Here is a 19,550-nt window from a genome sequence, read left to right on the forward strand (position 1 = left end):
CGCAGCCAAAATAAGTGAATAAATAAATAAATATTTTTAAAAATACATAAACAAGCTCCCCATGGGATTTGAGTTTGCATTATGGTTCAAGAAGCACCCACTGAAGTGTGATTGGGGTCCGATGGTCCTGGGTTTGAATCATCCCTCTGCAAGCTGCAGGGATATGAACAAGTCCATCCAGAACTTTGCAACCTCCCCTATAAATTGGTGAGAAATATCAGTACTTGTTTCCTAGGGTTATTTAGTCTAGGGGTTGTATTCATTTCCTATTGCTTTCGTAACAGATTACTACAAACTTAGTGGCTTAAAACAAGGCAAATCGGGCTTCCCTGGTGGTGCAGTGGTTGGGAGTCTGCCTGCTAATGCAGGGGACACGGGTTCGAGCCCTGGTCTGGGAAGATCCCACATGCTGTGGAGCAACTAAGCCTGTGAGCCACAACTACTGAGCCTGCGCATCTGGAGCCTGTGCTCCGCAACGAGAGAGGCCGCGACAGTGAGAGGCCCGCGCACTGCGATGAGCAGTGGCCCCCCGCTCGCCGCAACTGGAGAAAGCCCTCGCACAGAAGCGAAGACCCAACACAGCTAAAAAAATAAATAAATAAAATAAATAAATTTATAAAAACAAACAAACAAACAAAACAATGCAAATCTATTTTGACCATTCTGGAGGTCAGAAGACCCAAATGGGTCTCACTGGGCTAAAATCCAAATATAGGCAGAATTGCACTCCTTCTGGAGGCTTGAGGGGAGAATCAGTTTCCTTGCCTTTTCCAGTTCCTAGAAGCCGCCTGCGTTCCTTGGCTTGTGGCTTCTTCCTCCATCTTCAAAGCTGCAATAGCAAATCGGGTCCTTCTCGTACTGTTGTGGTCATCACATCTTCTCTGACCCCCCTGCCTCATTCTTATAAGGACCCTGTGATTACATGGGGCCCAGCCAAAGAATCCAGGATCATGTCTGCATCTCAAGGTCCTTGATTTAGTGACATCTGAAGCATCTCTTTTGCCACAAATGTCACTATATTCACAGGTTCTCAGGATTAAGGCATGGTCATTTTTAGGGAGCACTATTCTGCTGACCACAGGGATTAAAAGTATGGACCCTATAGGGACTTCCCTGGCGGTCCAGATGTTGAGACTTCTCCTTCCAATGCAGGGGGTGCAGGTTCGATCCCTGGTCAAGACATAAAACAGAAGCAATATTATAACAAATTCAATACAGACTTTAAAAATGGTCCACATCAAAAAAAAAAAATCTTAAAAAAATATGGACCCTATAGAGTTGAAGTCCTATTTCTCTAGGACAACTAAACAGCCACATGAATACATAAAAACAACCTTGACCCCTACCTTATATCATACACACGCACAGAAAGAAATCTTAAAGTTAATCACATACCTAAATGTAAAAATTAAACTGCAAAGCTTTTTAAAATTATTATTTAAAAAAAATTTTTGGCCGAGCCACACGGCTAGTGGAATTTTAGTTCCCTGACCAGGGATCGAACCCCGGCCCTTGGCAGTGAGAGTGCGGAGTCCTAACCACTGGACCGCCAGGGAATTCCACTACAAAGCTTTTTGAAGAAAACATAAGAGAAGCTTTTTCTGCAACTGCGGGATATCTTGGAACACAAAAATCAAAAGCCATGTAAAAGCTGGGTGACCTTGAGCAAGCAATTTGATTTCTCCAGAACTTAGTTTACTCATCTGTAAAATGGGAGTCCTAACACTGTTTGATTTATAAACAGAGCTGCTGTGAAGATTGTGAAGATGACACACAGAATATGGGCACGTAAAGAGCACTCAGCAAATATTACCAATGATTTTTTAAGAGGGAGGTGCTTTGGGAGCTCAGAGTAGACTACACCCAGCATGAGGAAGGTAGTCAGGGAGGGCTACCTGGAGGAAGAGGACTACTTTAGACAGATTGGGGACAGGTCTCTTCCAGCAGAGGTGACTGCCTGGACAAAGGTCTGGAGGTAATAAGCGATGAATAGTGCCAGGTAGCTAAGGCAGAGAGGGCAAAGTGGGTGGTGACAAGAGATGAGGTTTTTTAGACCCTCAGGAGCCTCCTGATGTTGAATGCCAGACAGAGTAGTCTGATAGCACTTTACTCTCAGGGAAAGGGGTGGCGGGTCTCTGCCATTGTCTGGCTGTGTGATTTTGGATTAGTTTGTTATCTTCATTTGAGAATATAAGGGATATGATCCTTTATTTCACAGTACTAAACTTTAATTTTCAATATTTCAAACATTTAGAATAGATGAAAAGGGTAGCACAATGAACACAGTACGTTCTTCTATTAGTTAGCTATTGCTGCCTAACAAATTACCTCAGAATTTAGTTGCTTGAAACAACAAACCTTTGGGACTTCCCTGGCAGTCCAGTGGTTAAGACTCTGCGCTTCCAACACAGGGGGCGCGGGTTCGATCCCTGGTTGGGGAACTAAGATCCCACATGCCACGCTGTGCAGCCAAAACAAACAAACAAACAAACAAACATTTATTATGTCATGCAGATTCAGAGGGTCAGGGATCTGGGGGGGTTCTGGCTCAGGGTCTTTTATGAGACTGCAGTCAAGATATCAGCCAAGGCTACATCATCTGAAAGCTCAGCTGGGGCTGGAGGAGCCACTTCCGTGTCAGCTCCCTCCCATGGCTATGGGCTGCAGGCCTCAGCTCCTCATTGCATGGACCTCTTCACATCACTGCTTGGGCATCCTCACCACATGGCAGCTGGCTTCCCCCAGACTGAGTCATTCAAAAGCAAGAGCAAGGGGGCTTCCCTGGTGGCACAGTGGTTTAGAATCCGCCTGCCAATGCAAGAGACACGGGTTCGAGCCCTGGCCCGGGCAGATCCTACATGCCGCGGAGCAACTAAAGCCCGTGTGCCACAACTACTGAAGCCCACACGCCGTGCTCCGCAATAAGAGAAGCCACTGCAATGAGAAGCCCGCGCACCGCAACGAAGACCCAACGCAGCCAAAAATAAAAATAAATAAAATAAATTAAAAAAAAAAAAAAAAGGCAAGAGCAAGGAGGAAGATGCAGTGTCTTTTACGATCCAGTCTAGAAGTTGCACGCTATCACTTCCGCCCAATTCCATTTGTGGAAAGCGAGTCACCTGGGAACGCATGACCTTTGACCCGCCGGTGGCGCGTCCGTTAGCCGGGCCCCCGCGGTTGCCTCGACTGAGGCCGGCGCGGTGGAGTTGCAGAAGCTGCGGGTGCGGAGGAGCTGTGGAGCCGACCCCGCGAGCCGGGAGCATGAGGACCTGGTGTCTGTGTCAGATTTGTACCTGCGGCTGAATATTTGGAAAAATATCCTATGTATGGCAATGTTCTTCCACCTCAGAGTCTGAAGCCCAAGCAAGAATTTCGAGCACATCGTGGTAAAATGGAAGGAATAACAACATTTAAGTCGGATTATCGTCCTTATGAAATAGTCAAACAGCCTCGCCATGCACCAGAAGAATATAAACCAAAGCAGGGGGAGATTGATCTTGGTATTACCTACAAACGGGATCTTAATTCTTATAAAGTGCAGCGTGTGGCAATAGCTCGGCCTTTGGAGAGACAAGTTAAAAAAGGGAAGTTGGATACTGTCCCAACCTATAAAGGTAACTTGCCATTTCAAAAATTAAAGAGCCAAAAAACAAAAACTTACTTCCAGCTTTGAGATCTAATATCAAATCATGATTTTGGTGCATTGCCAAACTTAAGTCTCCGTGGCTTAGGAAAAAACTTTTTTCTCTGTTGTCCAAATAGTATTGTATAGTGAGAAAAAAAAAGACTATTTGCTTGATGGAGAGTTAAGAGACCTGGATTCCTGTCCAAATTCAGCCACTTAATTAGTTTTCTCTATCTCAAACCATGAAAACAAAGGATACCACTGAACAAGCATTATGTCGTATTTGTCACATTATGCTACATTTAGTCGGCACTGTTCCTTTCCTTCCATCCCAGAATGAGTTGAAACTTTACTGAGCATACTGGAGCCTTTGAGAAAGTCAAATAAAGAGCAACCCTCTTCGCCATTCACATAAAAAAAAAAAAAAAAGTGAGTCACCAAGTCCAGCCCACATTCAAGGGGAGGGGAATTAGGCTCCACCTTTGGAAAGCAGGAGCATCAAAGACTTTATGGACATATTTTAAAACCACCACAACCTTACACCTATATTCAACAATTGTTAACATTTTTCCATATGTGCTTTCTATATGTGTGTGAATATATACGTATTTGTTTTTAAACATTTGAAAGTTTCATACATCCATCATGACCCTTCACCCCTAAATACTTCAGCATTTCCTAAGAATAGGGACGTTTTATTACATAAGTGTGATACTTTTATCACAGCAAAGAAAATTCATATTTATGCCAAAATATTATTTAATATTCAGTCCACTTCTAATTTTCTTCATTGTTCTAAGAAGTTTTTGCAGTTTTTTTTTTAACAGGGATCAAATCAAGGTTCTTGCACTACAAGTAAAGATTATATCCCTCTAATCCCTTTTAATTAGAATCTTGTTTATTTTTCACAACGTTGATGTTCTGGAGCAACCAGGTCAGTCAGCTTGGAGAATGTCTCACAGTCTGGATTTGTCTGTCTCCTCATGAGGCTGTTTTTGTTTTTGTTTTTGTTTTTTGGCGGGGGACGGGGCATGCCACTCGGCTTGTGGGATCTTATTTCCCCGACCAGGGATTGAAACCGGACCCTCAGCAGTGAAAGTGCCAAGTCCTAACCACTGGACCGCCAGGGAATTCCCTTGTGAGGCTGTTTTATTCTTTGTCCATCCCTTGTAATTCCCATAAATTAGACCTAGAGGCTTAATTGTCTTTTTTTTTTTGGCTGTGTTGAGTCTTCGTTGCTGCGCGTGGGCTTTCTCTAGTTGCGGCGAGCGGGGGCTACTCATCCTTGCGGTGTGCGGGCTTCTCATTGCGGTGGCTTCTCTTGTTGCAGAGCACGGGCTCTAGGCGTGCAGGCTTTAGTAGTTGCGGCCCGTGGGCTCAGCAGTTGTGGCTCATGGGCTCTAGAGCGCAGGCTCAGTAGTTGTGGCACACGGGCTTAATTGCTCCGCGGCATGTGGGATCTTCCCAGACCAGGACTCGAACCCATATCCCCTGCATTGGCAGGCGGATTCTTAACCACTGCGCCGCCAGGGAAGTCCAGCAGGTACTATTCTTATCCCCATTTCATAGATAGGAAACTGAAATTCAGGAAGGTTAAAGTTTGGGCGGCACCAGATTCTTCCATTCTTCCTTAAACTCCGTCAATGCTCTGAGGATAATCTCCCGATCTCCTTAATTTAAACCCTTGGGGTCCGCCATCGTGGGTCCCCAAGCCCCAGCTCTGTGCATCCTCTTCATTCTCTCCCACACTGTGTGCGTGGGGGACTACTAGGGCGGACCACCGGGTTGCCTTGTGGGAACCTTGAATGCCCCCATATTGAGTTGGGACCTTATCACGTAACCGCTGGGGAGCCAGAGATGGTTCTTGAGGAGGGAAACGGACAAGGCCAGCGCTTTCTCCGTGGGGTCGTAGGTCTGTCCCTCCCTCTCCTGTCACTCCTTGGGGAACCCGGTGGAAGGCGCCCAAGCACAGCCTCCCGCTGGAAGCGCCCTCGTTGCCCCTGGCAACAGAGTCCAGGAGAACCACCGAGACGCGGTCCGACAGTGCAGAGCGCTCACTCCGGGCCAGCAAGGCGCGGACATCTAGAAAGCGGCGCCAGACCGATTGTCACGTGGGCTGCCCTCGGGAAGGCGGGACTTCCGGCGGCCCAGTATTTTCTTTCCGGTTGTTGGCTCCTGCCGGCCCCTCCCTTACTGGCCCCTGCGGCCCCCTCCCCCCGCGGCCCCCCGCCGCCGGGCCTGCCGCCACCATGAAGAAATTCTTCCAAGAGATCAAGGCCGACGTCAAGTTCAAGAGTGCGGGGCCCGGTCAGAAGCTCATGGAGTCGGTGGGGTGCGTGACAGGCGCTGAGGCTTGAGGCCCGGGGGCGGAGATGAGCGGAGGGGGAGGGGCGGGGAGGCCAGGGAAGACGAGAGGCGGGGAGGGGCGGCAGAGAGTCAGAGCGTGGGGAGAAACCTCGGGGGGCGGGGCAAGAGGGAGGGAGTGGGAGTAGGGGGGAGGGGAGGCCACCGGGGGCGGGGCAGGAGGGGGAGAGGCTGGAGGGGGCGGGGCTGCAGAAAGTGAGGGGGGGTCCCTGGAGACCCTAGGAGGTTAGGGCGGGCGGTAAGGGAGAGGCCGGGGATGCGGAGAAGGGGCCCTGAAGAGGCATCGCATAGGGCTTGGGGGAATCTAGGTGACCAGAGATTGGGGACTGAGCCTGGAGAAACAAGTAGAGCTGGGGTCGCAAAAAGTCGTGAGGCTTAGACTCTGTGGCGATAGGGGTCTGGGCCTTGGTTCTGGAGCAGGAGGGAGGACGGGTTGAGAATCTGGAAGCCCAGGGAGCCTGAGGCGTTGTTGGAAGGGTGGTCAGGGACTTGGGAGGTGCGGGTGCACTGGGTGGGTGGGTGGTGGGTGCTGCAAGGGGCTGAGGAAGGTCTGGGAGGAGAAGGGAGGCAGGTGGGTGGAGGTGGGGAGCTGGGGGAGTCTGCGACTGGAAGGAGGTGGGGGGCCTCGTGGGTGATGGCTGAGTGGCCTGGAGGCCCCGAGGGTGACCTGGGAGGGGAGGGGAGGTGGCCTGCATTTCCAGGCCTCTGAGACTTATCTGGGGAGGACTTGGAGAAGAGAAGGGCCTGGGGCCACACTGGAGGCGTGAGGGGCCAGTGCTGTGCAGAGGATAGTGAAGAGCTGGACCAGGTGAGGATGCCAGACTGAGGGCCGGTGGGCTGAGAAGGAGGCTCCACTGGGGGGGATGGGATGAGAAGAGGGAGTTCAGGAGGGGCTGGGGCTGCTACCAGGAGCTACAGAGGGGGCTGGGGGGCCCCAGGGGGTTTAGGATGGGGAGTGACTGAAGAAAGAGGTCAGCCTGGGGAGGGGTCTGTGAGGCATAATGGAAGGGATTGTGAAGAGGTCGGAGCTGGGAGGGGGTTGGAGGAGAGGCAGGGAGGCTGGCAGGAAGGGGTGGTGGGGCATCATGAGGCAGTGGGGGTGGGTGAGGGAGATCGGGTGCGTGGCAAGGACATCAGGGCATCTGTCACGAGGATTGGGGGCCCCTGGGGTTCTTGGGAGGGGACAAAGGAGTAGTGGGACAGAGGAGGCCCATGAGGGTCAGATCCATGAGTACGGGAGGGAAGTGCAGGTCCTGGGAGCCTGGGGCGGTGACAGGGAGAGGAGGGCAGCTTAAGAGGGGCCCAGGGAGAGCGGTGGGCCAGACAAGGGGGTCCATTCATTTGTTCCTCAAGTAGTGGGTGGAGGTGGGGGGCTGGTGCAGCTGGGACTGTGTGTGACAGGAAGGAGGTGGGGGCTGATGGCTGTGTCAGACTGGAGGCCTGGGAGGACAGGAGAGGGGAGTCACACGGAGATCCAAGCTTCTGTGACGTGCCTGGAGCCAGACTGGAGACTCAGGGTGCGTGCGAGGGTGTGTGTCCAGCACTGTTACGGCATGAAAATCCGTGCCCTCTCAGGGCTCACGTTGTAGTGGGGAGAGAAGGACAAGTAGAACAACACATAAACGATGAAAGATGGGCCCTGAAGAAAAATAAACAGGGTCCAGAGAGTGAGCCATGTGGGTGACTGTTAGGTGGTCCGGGAATGCCTCTCTGAGAAGGTGACTTTTGAGCGAGAGCTGGATGAGGTGAGACTCAGCTGTGTGGAAATCAACCCCTGTCTCTCTGTCTCTCTCTCTCTCACACACATACACACACACACACACACACACACGCACACAGTTGAAGTGGTGCCTGTCCCTCCCAGGCAGAACACTCCAGGTAGAAGGCACAGAAGGTGCAAAGGTCCTGTGGTAGGAGGTTGGGTCTGTGTGAAGAACAGCAGGGAGTTTAGATAGGAGTGAACAAGGCAAAGGGGCAGGTCGTGAAGGGCCTGTAGGGTGCGGAAGCTGCAGGATTCTGTCCTGCATGGGATGAGAGGGCTTTGTGCAGAGGAGTGACTGGGTTTTAGAAGGATCCCTCTGGCTGCCCAGAGGAGCCATGAAGCGGGTGAGTGAGGGGTCTTGGAAAAATGGCGTTTTTATGGAAAGATGGGGCTAGGGTGGCACTACGTGACTTGTCTTTTCTTCGACCCGAAACTCTCAGCTGTTGGGAGGGCTGGAGAGAGGGGCCGGGATGGGCAGGAAGCTCCCAGAGGCCTGGGGACAAGAAAAGAGGGCTGCCCGGGTGTCTGAGCAGAGCGGGAAGCATGAGGGCCATGAACTCAGAGCCTTGGCTCCTGAGAAGGTTCTAGAGATATAGCACAGATGATTCCAACTACTGGCATCGGGAGAGGGTCCTGAGGAAAGGAGGAGGGTGAGGCAGGTGAGTCAGACCCTGGTGGGAAGAAGGCCATCTCTGCTGGAACGTCAAGGCCAGGTCGCTCTCGAGCTAGGTTGGGTTAGGAAGCTGCCCATCCCGTGGGATGATCACCCTGCCTACTTCCCAGGGTGGAGGGGAGATTAAACCAGATCTTTGTTTGTTTGGGGTTTTTTTTGGCCATGCTGCGCAGCATGCTGGATCTTAGTTCCCTGCCCAGGGATCAAAGCCAAGCCCACGGCAGTGAGAGCACCGAGTCCTAACCACGGGACCGCCAGGGAAGTCCCTAAACCAGATCCTTGTAACACACTCCACGCAGGGCCTGCGTGCAGCCTGGCCCGCTGCCCGAGCTCCGGTGGCCCTCTGGGGCTTGTGAAAGGGCGTCTGGAGCGCTCGCTGGGAGGCACGTTGCCATGCGGAATAGACGCGCCGAGCGACAGCTAGCTCCTGGCGCGCTGTCTGGCACACAGTAGGCGCTCAGTAGATGAAGCCTCCTGGGAGGCACGTTGCCATGCGGAATAGACGCGCTGCGCGACAGCTAGCTCCTGGCGCGCTGTCTGGCGCACAGTAGGTGCTCAGTAGACGAAGCCTCCATGTCTCACCCTCGTAGACAGTAAGGGTGGAGCCTCTCGCCCAGGGAAGGGGGCGAAGAGCGTCAGCCCCTGCGAACGGTAGGTGTGCTCTTACCTCGCCTGACAGAGGATGACTCCGACGCCCAGGCCGGTGCAGGGTTTGTCCAAAGTGGCGGGCAGGGCGGGAGCAGAGTCACTGTCTGCCTCCCGAGGCTCCTCCGTCTGCGTTAGACCTGTCTGGTGGCCCCTGGGGCAGAGGCCCATGTCTGTCTGCTGGGGCAGGAGCAGAAGTGGGAGAGGGACAAAAGCTCTTCTGTCTGCCCCCACGTCACCTCACGGTCCCTCCGCGTCTCCTTAGGGAGAAGGCCCCCAAAGAAAAGCCCAGCAAGCCGGCGCTCCGGCAGCCCCGCCAGGGACCCACCGATGAGGCGCAGATGGCGGCCGCGGCGGCCCTGGCCCGGCTCGAGCAGAAGCAGCCCAGGGCGCGGGGCCCCACGTCGCAGGAGTCCATCCGGAGCCAGGGTGAGCCTCGGCCGTCCTTGGGCCACGGGGGTGGGGACGGGGGGCGGTGGGGCAGGCCACTGCCCCTCTGTCCTCGAGGCTGATCCTTGACTTCTCATGCGTTCCAGGTCCTGTGCTTGGCTCTGGCTGAAAATAATTTCACAGCCAGCGATTCGGGGTGGGAGGAGGGTTTAAATCACAGCTGTGAGCCAGTCCACAAAGGGGCCATGCAGGTGGAAAGGCCAAGGGGTCTGCTGTGGTCTGGGCAGCACGGATGTCAGGGAGGTTGCAGAGGGGAGGGCTGGGACTCAGAGGAGGAGGAGCACGTGGCCTGGCGCAGCCTGGGGGCACGGAGAGGTTGGCGGGCTGGGAGGACCTCGAGCTGGAAGGACTAGAGTTTGACCCACATGAGGGTCCAGGCTGGGGAATGGTGTGCCTGGCTCACACACTGACCCGTCCCTGCCTCTCCCCCCCAGTGAGAAAGGAACTTCAAGCTGAAGCAACTGTCAGTGGGAGCCCGGAGACCCCAGGGACCAACCCGGTAAAAGCATCACGATGGCAGCACGACACCCAAGGGGTGGCCTGGGGCGGGCAGGGGAGCTGGGAGCCCTTGGAGTGCCCGCTTGGGCTCTCTTCTGCGTTTGGTCTGATTGGTGCCCAGCCCTGGGCGGTAAGCATCTGGTGCTGGAGAGGGTGGGGAGATGCAGAAGGGACATCGGGGTGGGTCGAGGTCATCTCTGGCCTCAGGACGCTGGGGATCCCCGTGGTTGAGGGCGGTGTCGTCTGGGACCTGCGTGCTTGGCACCTAATGACACCAGGCCCAGGCCCTGGGGGAGGGACTGCACCTCCGTTAAGTCCCCTCCCTCCCCTGTAACCCCATGAGGGTAGGTGCTGTTACAGTTCCCACTTTTCAGAAGAGAAAACTGAGGTTCAGAGAGGTGAGGCCCGGTGCCCTTGGTCATGCACCTTGAAACCAGCAGGGGCAGGACTGGAACCCCAGTCTGTCTGAGTCCAAAGCCCTTAGCCTTAGCGCTGCCCTCTGCTGCCTTCCTCGGATACAGGAGGGCACCACGGAGACTGGTGTAGTCAGGGAGGCCTTCCTGGAGGAGGCAGGCCTCAAAGGAGAACTTGGCAGAAAGGGTGTTCTGAGCAGCACCACCTGTGAGGCCTCACTGAATTTCAGAATGGAAGGGACCCTGGATATTACCTAGGAATTGAGGCCCAGAGCAAGGCTGGGACTCGTCCAGGGCACCATGACTCCTCACTCTCCCACCAAAGCCCCTTCCTCACCAGGTAGGGGGGCGGGAAGAGCAGGAACGATCAATTCAGCACTTACACCGTGTCCGGAGCTGCTCCACGCTTTCCGTTCCTTACCTTGTTGAATTCTGAGGTGGTCCCTCGAGGACATCTTACAGACCAGAAGACAGGCTCAGAGGGTCTTGGCCACTGGGCCACGGTGTCCCATGGCTAATAGGCAGAGGGGACAGCATTGGGACCAGGATGTCTGGCTCCCAGGGCCAGGCTCTCAGGACTGTGGCACTCGGGCGGCTCGGGGTGGCCTCTGTCCACAGTCTAGGCTCAGACACCCTCACCCATCCTCCCAGGTGCCCAAGCCCAAAGAGGAGGGCTCGACACACCTGGCAGTGCCCGGAGTGTACTTCACCTGCCCGTTCACAGGGGCCATCCTGAGGAAGGACCAGCGGGACGCCTGCATCAGAGAGGCCATTCTCTCGGTGAGTGCCGGCCCCGGTGCCGGAGCCACCCCCCGGGAGCCCGGATGGCACAGAGCATATGCTGTGGTTCTACTCTAACCTCTCTAAAGAGGGAATACTTACCTGAGGAACAGAATTCAAGATACAGAAGGGTAGGCGGGGAAAAGCCGCCTCCCACCCACCTCGCGGCCATTCTCCCTGAGGCAGCAGCTGTAAGTAGTCTAGGCCCCTTTTCAGAGATGCTCCAAATATGTACAAACTACCGATGCATCTATGTCTGCCACACGTGCTGTGTGTTTGTTTTACGTAAAAGGTAATGTACCGTTCACGCCTGACGTGGAAACTGCTAGGTATTATATCAGTACAGAAAGAACTTCCACATTTTTTTCCCCCTTAAAACTCTGTATTTGGAAATAATTTCAAACCTAAAGAAAAATTGCAAGGAGAACAAAAAGAACACGTGAACATCCTTTACTCAGGGTGGGAGTGTCCTATTACTGTTCTGACAGATTACTACGAACTTGGTGCCTCCAGACAGCATGCCTCTTATAATTCTGGAAATTAGAAGTGGGACTTGGGTCTCACGGGGCCACAGTCAAGGTGGCCGCAGGGCAGTGTGCCTTCTGGGAGCCCTAGGGGGAGTCAGGCTGTCTGTACTCCATGGCTCCTTCTCCGTCTTCACAGCCAGCGGTGCCAGGCCAGGTCTTTCCCAGCTGCCATCTCTCTGCTTCTCTCTCTCTCTCTCTCTCTCTCTTCCCCCTTTTAAGGGCCCTTGTGATTCCATTGGGCGCACCTGGCTAATCCAAGCTAATCTCCCTATTTTAAGGTCCACTGATCAGCAGCCTTAACTCCATCTGTCACCTCCACACCCCCTGACCCATAACTTAACATACTCCCAGGTTCCAGGGATCAGGTCACAAATATGTATGTCATTCTGCCCATCTTACTCATATTTGCCAGTTGCTAACATTTTTACCCCATTGGCTCTGTCATGCCTCTATTTTTTCTTGAGCGGTTTGAAAGCCTGCATTCTCCACAGTGACTGCGTGATGACTCACGGCAAATTGTTCCCTGACTCTTTAACCAACCCCGTGTTGATAAGCGTGTAGGAAGTTTCCAGTCTTTTGCTAGTGAGGACAATATTTATGATGAAAACCTTGTCTGTACATCACTTTGAGCTGTAGGCTCCATTCCAGAAGCAGAGTTGCTGGGACAGAGGACAGCGTGTAGGGCTTTGGATAGTTGTCACCAGATGAAGTTCCATGTGGGTTGTCCTGATTCACACTCACCCAGCAGTGTGTGAGAAAATACCAATTTCCCTGTCCCCCGTCGTCACTGTGGGTTACCAAACAGTTTTTGTCTTTACCCAAACTGATTGGTAAAAATAATATCTCAGCATAGTTTTAGTTTGCATTTCCATTTTGGCTTAGGTTGGCTGTGTTTTCATATGAGAATGCATCCTTTGCCCATTTTTGTGTTGGGTGGTGTTTTTTTTTTTCTTATTGATTTGTAGGCACTCTTTACATATTAGGAAAACTAGTCTTTTGCCTATGATCTGAGTTGTGAATATTTTTCTCCAGTTGTTTACTTTTAGAGTTGGCTTATGGTCATATGGCCATGTAGAAATTTTTAATCTCTATGTAATTCAATGTGTCGGCCTTATTTTATGGCTTCTGGGTTTTGTGACCTACTTAGGAAGGCCTTCGCCACTTCAGGATTAAAACAACTCTTCCATGGTTTTTCTAGTGCTTTTCTGTTTTGTCTTTTGTTGTTTGCTTTGTTTAATGTTTAAAGCTTTGATCCCACTAGAATTATACCTCTGTAGAATAGGACGCATGGAGCTAGTGTTATTTCTTTTTTTTTTCCAGATAGTTATCCAGTTTTCCCCAGTCCTCATTTATTGAAACACCTGTCTTTTGGCCACTGTGAAATCTGCCGTTATCACAAAGTAAATCCCTACGTGGATTCGGTTCCTTTCTGGATGTGTCTGTTCCTTTGTCCCCTTGTCCGTTCGTGCACCCTGGTCCTAATTTAAACAAGGCTGCAGGCTGCCTGGAAACATCTGAGAACAGCATTTGGAGCTGCAGCTCTTCCCTGGGTGGGTGGGTGTGCTTGTCCTGAGGAGGCTGGAGTAGGGGGCGGTGAGCCTGGCTCAGCCGTGTCCTGAAGACACCCCCCATCTTACTGCTGCTTCTCTGCAGACCCGATTTCTCTGCCTTTCCACGTCTCTTTGTCCTACCCTGGCAACTTACTGGCAGACTGGGCTGGGTCCCAATTTGAAGCTCCCAGGAGAGCTGGCCCAGTTCAGATCAGACAACTAAGTGACACAGCTGTGGCTGCTGAAGGCTCACCCCAGTGTAGCTGAGGGAAGGTAGCTGGGGCAGGGTGGAAGCCCCACAGCTGCCTTCCAGGAGCTGTGGCTGGGCTTCTGTGGGGCTGCCCAGGGGTAGATCTGAGTGGGCCAGGTCGTCTGTGCTCTTGATTCATCACCTCTGGTGACCCAGCTGTTCACCCCCACCATTTTTTTTTTTTTTCTTTTTGGCCACACCTCGCGGCATGCGGAACTTCCCAGACCAGGGATCGAACCCGTGGCCCCTGCAGTGGAAGCGTGGAGTCTTAACCACTGGACCGCCAGGGAGGCCCCACCCCCACCATTATCCAGGCAGAGCAAATGACTTTGGGGCTGACGCGGGTGCCAGCCCCACTCGCCATGTAACTAGTGGCTTTCTGGGGCTGCAGAGAAACAAGACCACACGGTGTGGCCGTGTGCAGTGGCTGTCCAGAGCGTGAGCGGATCTGCTGCCCAGTCTTGCCCCTCGCCTTAGTTATCCATTCTCAGCCTCTCCTCGCTGGGGTGCTGTTCGCAGGGTCCCCAGGGCTGCCCAGAGGCTGGCCGGTCGAGGGATCAACTGTGGGCCCTGTGACCTCTCCATCTGCAGCTCCTCCTCTCCCCAGGGAAGCAGGGGGAGCCCCCGAGGCACGGGGACCGGTCAGTGATGTCTCCACTATCTTGCCTCCCCCAGGAGTGACCAGGCAGCCGCAGGTCACAGACCTCTTTTGCGTCCTGTCTCTGCCACCTCCGTCTGTTTCTAGAACGTCCCTCGTAGGGATGGGGGATGAGGAGGGACGGCAGGTCCGCGGTGGCCAGCGGGTCCCGGGCACTCAGCTGCTGCGCCCTTGGTGGCGCGCTCAGTGCTGGCGTTGGGCGCCAAAGCCAGAGCGGTAGGCAAAGGTCTGTGTCACGCCGACCTGAGGAGTGGCGTAACCCGGGCTGCCATCGCCCTCTTTTCCCTAGACGTGAGGGCAGGGCTGAGGCCCCAGGCTGGAGTCATCAAAAGGGCTTTCCTCCTCCTTTTTCTGCTGTTGAGTTTGCTTTGGTCCCATGCTAGGGCCTGCTGTCAGACAGTTCTTACTGTTGTCACCGGTGTCACTGCTGCCACCTGAGTGCTGAGACCTGGCTGCTTGGCTGGCATGGCCTCCAGGCCCTGAGGTGGACGCTTTCTGACTCAGCTTTCCTCCCTCCTCCCAGCACTTTTCCACCGACCCAGTGGCCGCCTCCATCATGAAGATCCACACGTTCAACAAGGACCGGGACCGGGTGAAGCTGGGCGTGGACACCATCGCCAGGTGAGTGGGTGGCCCCCTCCCACCGGGGTGCCAGCTCCTGGGCCTCCATCGCGACCGGCTGAGGGGCCCCGGAGGGAGCACGGCCATGGGAGTGAGGCCAGGCCCCACCCTGTGAGGCCAGGTCCCACACTTCACTCCCCCTCGCCCTCGGGGAAGGGGCTTGGCCTCTCTGGGCCTCAGTTTACCAGTCTTTAGAACGAAGAGGTTTACTGAATTGGGGGTTCCCAACCCTGGCTTCCCTTTGGGATCATCAGAAGAATGTGAAGCAGGCAGGGTCTCCCCCGCTGCCAACTCCTCTGATGGGAGCAGGTCGGGGGTGGGGCCGCCAACTCCTCTGATGGGAGCAGGTCGGGGGTGGGGCCAGAAGTCTGTGTTGCTCAGCAACCCCCAAGCCGGCTCTGGGGACCCATCAGCTCTGGCTCTGCCTGCTCCACCCCCACCACGGTGGCTCCTTGGTGCCCTCAGGGGGAGACAGGACCGAGGAGGAGGCCCAGTGTCAGGGGCACCAGGGGTTGGGCTCTATGGGGTGTCCAGGGTGTGACGGCAGCCTTCCCGGGGGGTCACTCTTAGCACGAGCCGGTGTGGCTCTGAGCTGCTCTCCCCTGTCCGCCCCAGGTACCTGGACAACATCCACCTGCATCCCGAGGAGGAGAAGTACCGGAAGATCAAGCTTCAGAACAAGGTGTTCCAGGTGAGGGCTGCCACCAGAGTGACTTAGCCTGGGGTGGCCGGCGTGGCCGGGCCTGTGAGGCCACCCAGGACCCAGGCTGGCTGTGGGAGCAGCTGGGCTGCAGCCAGCCGGTGGTGGCCAGAGCCGGCTGCAGAAGGGCCCCTGCAGGGCTTGGGAGTTGAGGTGGGCAGAAGGTGCCAGGCAGGGAGGGAGGGCTTCGTGAGCGCAGGACGAGCACAGTACGCGTACACTGTCTGCTCTCGCCACCAACCCACGGCGTGACTCGACTTTTCTTTGAATTAGCTGGGAACACATCGGCACGGGGGAGATTTTTCACGCAAACGCAGACTTCTGGTTTCTGTGGAGAAATCGCGGGGTCCTAGCACTCTGGCCCGTGGTACCCGTGCAGCTGGTGGGGCCCCGCTCTCTCCTGGGGGTCCCCACCCACATCCAGCATCCCAGAGCCCGCCTCCCCCGCTTCTGGGGACTCCCAGCCTCCGCTGTCCTTTGGCTCTTCAGCCTCCTTCACCCTGGTGTTGACCTTTTGGGATCCCAGGCCCTCTGTGAGCTCACCCCTGCAGACAGCTTTGGGGGTTCATCCTGTCCAGGGGCAGCGGCCGCTCTGAGACGGGACTCTGGGCCAGAAGGGCGGGGTGGGCAGTGAGGCCGGTGGGGCACGAGGAGGCCCCAAGTGTCCCGCATGACCTCTGGCTCCGCTCTCAGGAGCGCATTAACTGCCTGGAAGGGACCCACGAGTTTTTTGAGGCCATCGGCTTCCAGAAGGTGCTGCTTCCGATCCCCGACCAGGGTAAGAGAAAAAGAGAAAGGCCGTGGCTGAGCCCAGGGGCAGGGGTGGGAGGGGCCGGCTCGGGGGTCTCCCTGCCACCGCAGAGTGACATGCCCACGTGTCCCAGAGGGCCCCGAGGAGTTCTACGTGCTGAGCGAGGCCGCCCTGGCCCAGCCCCAGAGCCTGGAGCAGCACAAGGAGCAGCTGCTGCGCGCCGAGCCCGTGCGGGCCACGCTGGCCCGCCAGCGCCGGGTCTTCCGGCCCTCGCCCTTGGCCTCCCAGTTTGACCTGCCTGCGGACTTCTTCAACCTCACGGCGGAGGAGCTCAAGCGAGAGCAGCGGCTGCGGTCAGAGGCCGTGGAGCGGCTGAGCGTGCTGCGGACCAAGGCCATGCGCGAGCGGGAGGAGCAGAGGGAGATGCGCAAGTACACGTACACGCTGCTGCGCGTGCGCTTCCCCGACGGCTGCCTCCTCCAGGGTGCGTGCTGCGTGCTGCGTGCTGCGTGCTGGCGATGCTGCCTCGGGTCCGCCGTGCGCCGGCAGGAGCAGCCTGCTCTGTTCTGAGCTCGTCCCGGGGGAGGAGGCCGAGGGCTCAGGGGGCTGGGTGGGCTCAGGGGGGCTCCCACGAGCTCCAGCGCCACTCTTGTCCCACCGCCAGGGACCTTCTACGCCCGGGAGCGGGTGGCAGCACTGTACGCGTTTGTCCGGGAGGCCTTGCAGATCGACTGGCTGCCTTTTGAGCTGCTGGCCTCGGGAGGGCAGAAGTTGTCGGAGGACGAGAACCTGGCCTTCAATGAGTGCGGGCTGGTGAGTGACGGGCTCCCCGCGCAGCGGATCCGGGTTCTCTGGGTTCTTGTTGAATCGGCACAAACCCCCGAGGAGGGGGTTGCTCTTCGGTTGGGGATGGCATTAGGGGAAGGGGTCCTGGGGCCAGGCTCCCTGGGTGTGAGTCCCACCTTTCCACTTCTTGCCATGTGATCTTGAGTAACTTCTCTGTGTCTACAAAATGGGAATGTGCCCAGTGTGTTAGAGTCCTCTGCGGCGCAGAGCCAAGGTGGCGTTCAAAACGCAAGCAATTACTGGGAGGCTGCAGGAGGGGGCTGGAGGGCGGTCAGACCCTGATTCAGGGAGGCCTGGACAGGAAGTACTGACTGCTGCCCGATGCTGGGTTGGCTTCAGCCAGGCCAGGGGGCGTCCCCGAGCCCGGGTCATCATCAGAGGAGCCCCTGTTATGAGAACGGACTGAGCGCATGGGTGTGCCATCAGCGGCGGGGAGCGGCCCCGGGCGTGCGTGGCCCCGGCTCCAGCAGGAAGATTTGAACGTGAAGCGGGAGCTCTGTCACATAAAGGCCAGAGCGAGGCTGAGGCTTCTTACCCCACTGCAGGTGCCCTCGGCCCTCCTGACCTTCTCGTGGGATGCAGCCGTGCTAGCGGACATCAGGGCTGCGGGGACCCAGCCAGACTCATCTGTCCTGAAACCCGAGCTCCTGTCGGCCATCAAGCAGCTCTAATGAAATAAAAGCAGGGTTGGCTTCAGCCCCTGTGGGTCTGTCTCATGCTCTCTCCCTGCTTCCTCCACATTCCCCTCGTCCCCGGTCCCCCCACCACTCCGGGGCCTCCCAGCCTCCTCCGGAACCTCCTCCTGCCCACGGGCACCGCAGGCATGGGGAGGGCTGCTGGTTGGCCGTGGACGCGTGCCGAGACTGCCACCTGGATGGAGCAGCCACTAGTAGCCTGCTTAGAGAAGCCTGGGCCCAGTCCCCGTGTGCTGTGGCCCCGGTGGCTGCGGCTAGCCCTGAGGTGACTGGCACAAGAACGAGACACTGGGCCTGTCAGGACACGGTGTGTAAAATTCTAAACCTGAATAAATAGGGTGTTTGACTACTTTCCCGGTGGTGAGTTGAAGCCGTGGGAGGTGGCGCAGGGTGGCAGCTCTGCAGAGCCGCCAGCAGGCGAGGCCCGGCTGTGGCTCCCGGTGAAGTGGGCCCAGGCGGACACCCCGCGGCTGCCTGGGCACCTAGGGGCCCCTCACGTCCGAGGCGAGCTCTTCACTTCCCGCCCCTTCCTAATTGTTGTCCCCACCGGCCTGATGAGCCAGCCCTGCTGAGCGCTTCCCAGGGCCCCGGAGCCTTGCAGGCCCCGCAGGGCAAGCTCCCCCAGATGTCCACATCCTCCTCCCTGGAACCTGTGAATGCATTACTTTATGTGACACAGGGACTTGGCCTGTGATTGGGGATGAGATGGGAGGTGGCCCTGAGTTAACCTGGTGAGTTCTAATGCGTGGAGGAAAACAGAAGGGACGGGGAGATGTGGAGGAAGGGGCCGCGTGCCAAGGAATCGGGTTGGCCTCCAGCAGCTGGAAGAGGGACAGAAACAGAGTCCCCCTAGAGCTTCCAGCGGGAACCAGCCCTGCTGACACCTGATTCTGAGCCAGTTAAGGCCCTTGTCGGACTTCTGCCCCCCAGAACTGCCAGTAGAGCAAGTCTGGTGGTTTGTTGCAGCAGCCGTGGGGAGCCAACACAGACGGGGGGACCAAGGCCTGGAGGGTGCGGGCACTCGCCTCTGCTCACACCTCTGCCGGGAGACACCTGAGCCCCCACTCCTGACCACTCATCTGGATTGTCCCCTCCCTCTCACCCACAGCCTGGCCCCGGGCTGTGGCCCCTACTGGACCCTTGCCTTCACGGAGGCCAGTGGTGGCTGGTTGTCTGGCCACTGTGAGATTAAAGCATCCAGGCCCCAAATGTGATTGAAACAAAATTCCCTGGTAACCCCGTCAGCCACACGCGCTTTGCCTCCCACCTGGGCCGCCAGCAGCTCTGTTCTCACGTGGGGGCAGGACCTGGGCCCATCCTCCTTTGCCGCCTCATCTCCGGAACCCAGCACTGCCTCGGCTTGATACCCTGCTCTCACGTTCTGCTCTCAACTACTAGGAGTCGACTGCAAATTGTCAGGTGGCAACTAAAACGGTTTAAGGCAACGTGACCGCTGCAGGTAGTCACATCACAGGTGGAGTCACACCTGCGTCCTGTCCCTGTGCCGGCACTCAGCTGCACCCCACCTGCAGCAGCTCGTCCTGGATTGGGCCAGGGTCCTCACCCCACAACTGGGGTGCTTGTCAGCCCCACCCATCCAGAGCTGGAGAGGAATGGGACCCCTCCAGGAGGATTGGGGTGCTGCCAGGAGAGGCAGGCCCGGCAGGGACCTGGCCACCACATGGCGAGCTCCCTGGGGCTGGGGTCGTGTCGCCCTGTCTCGGGTGCATCCACAGTCAACA

The 19,550-nt window shown here is 56.2% G+C and overlaps 1 protein-coding gene across 1 annotated transcript; it reads left to right on the plus strand.

The window, feature by feature from the left end:
- The first annotated feature begins 5,763 nt into the window (after positions 1-5,763).
- Positions 5,764-17,809, plus strand: UBXN6 (UBX domain protein 6). Its single transcript, XM_059918725.1, has 10 exons — positions 5,764-5,957; positions 9,335-9,498; positions 9,954-10,018; positions 11,082-11,210; positions 14,719-14,816; positions 15,432-15,507; positions 16,210-16,294; positions 16,401-16,751; positions 16,932-17,080; positions 17,659-17,809. Exons 1-10 carry the CDS (start codon positions 5,875-5,877, stop codon positions 17,782-17,784), a joined length of 1,326 nt encoding a protein of 441 aa, XP_059774708.1. The 5' UTR covers positions 5,764-5,874; the 3' UTR covers positions 17,785-17,809.
- Positions 17,810-19,550: the final 1,741 nt, after the last annotated feature.

The sequence above is a fragment of the Balaenoptera ricei genome, chromosome 3 (genome assembly GCF_028023285.1).
Source record: "Balaenoptera ricei isolate mBalRic1 chromosome 3, mBalRic1.hap2, whole genome shotgun sequence".
Classification (NCBI taxonomy): domain Eukaryota; kingdom Metazoa; phylum Chordata; class Mammalia; order Artiodactyla; family Balaenopteridae; genus Balaenoptera; species Balaenoptera ricei.

What these genes read in the sequence shown, in the direction of transcription:
- UBXN6 (XM_059918725.1), top strand. Translation starts at nt 5,875, where the DNA reads ATGAAGAAATTCTTCCAAGAGATCAAGGCCGACGTCAAGTTCAAGAGT. An exon ending in GGAGTCCATCCGGAGCCAGG is followed by an intron (nt 9,499 to 9,953) that starts GTGAGCCTCGGC and finishes TCTCCCCCCCAG; the next exon opens with TGAGAAAGGAACTTCAAGCT. An exon ending in TCAGAGAGGCCATTCTCTCG is followed by an intron (nt 11,211 to 14,718) that starts GTGAGTGCCGGC and finishes CCCTCCTCCCAG; the next exon opens with CACTTTTCCACCGACCCAGT.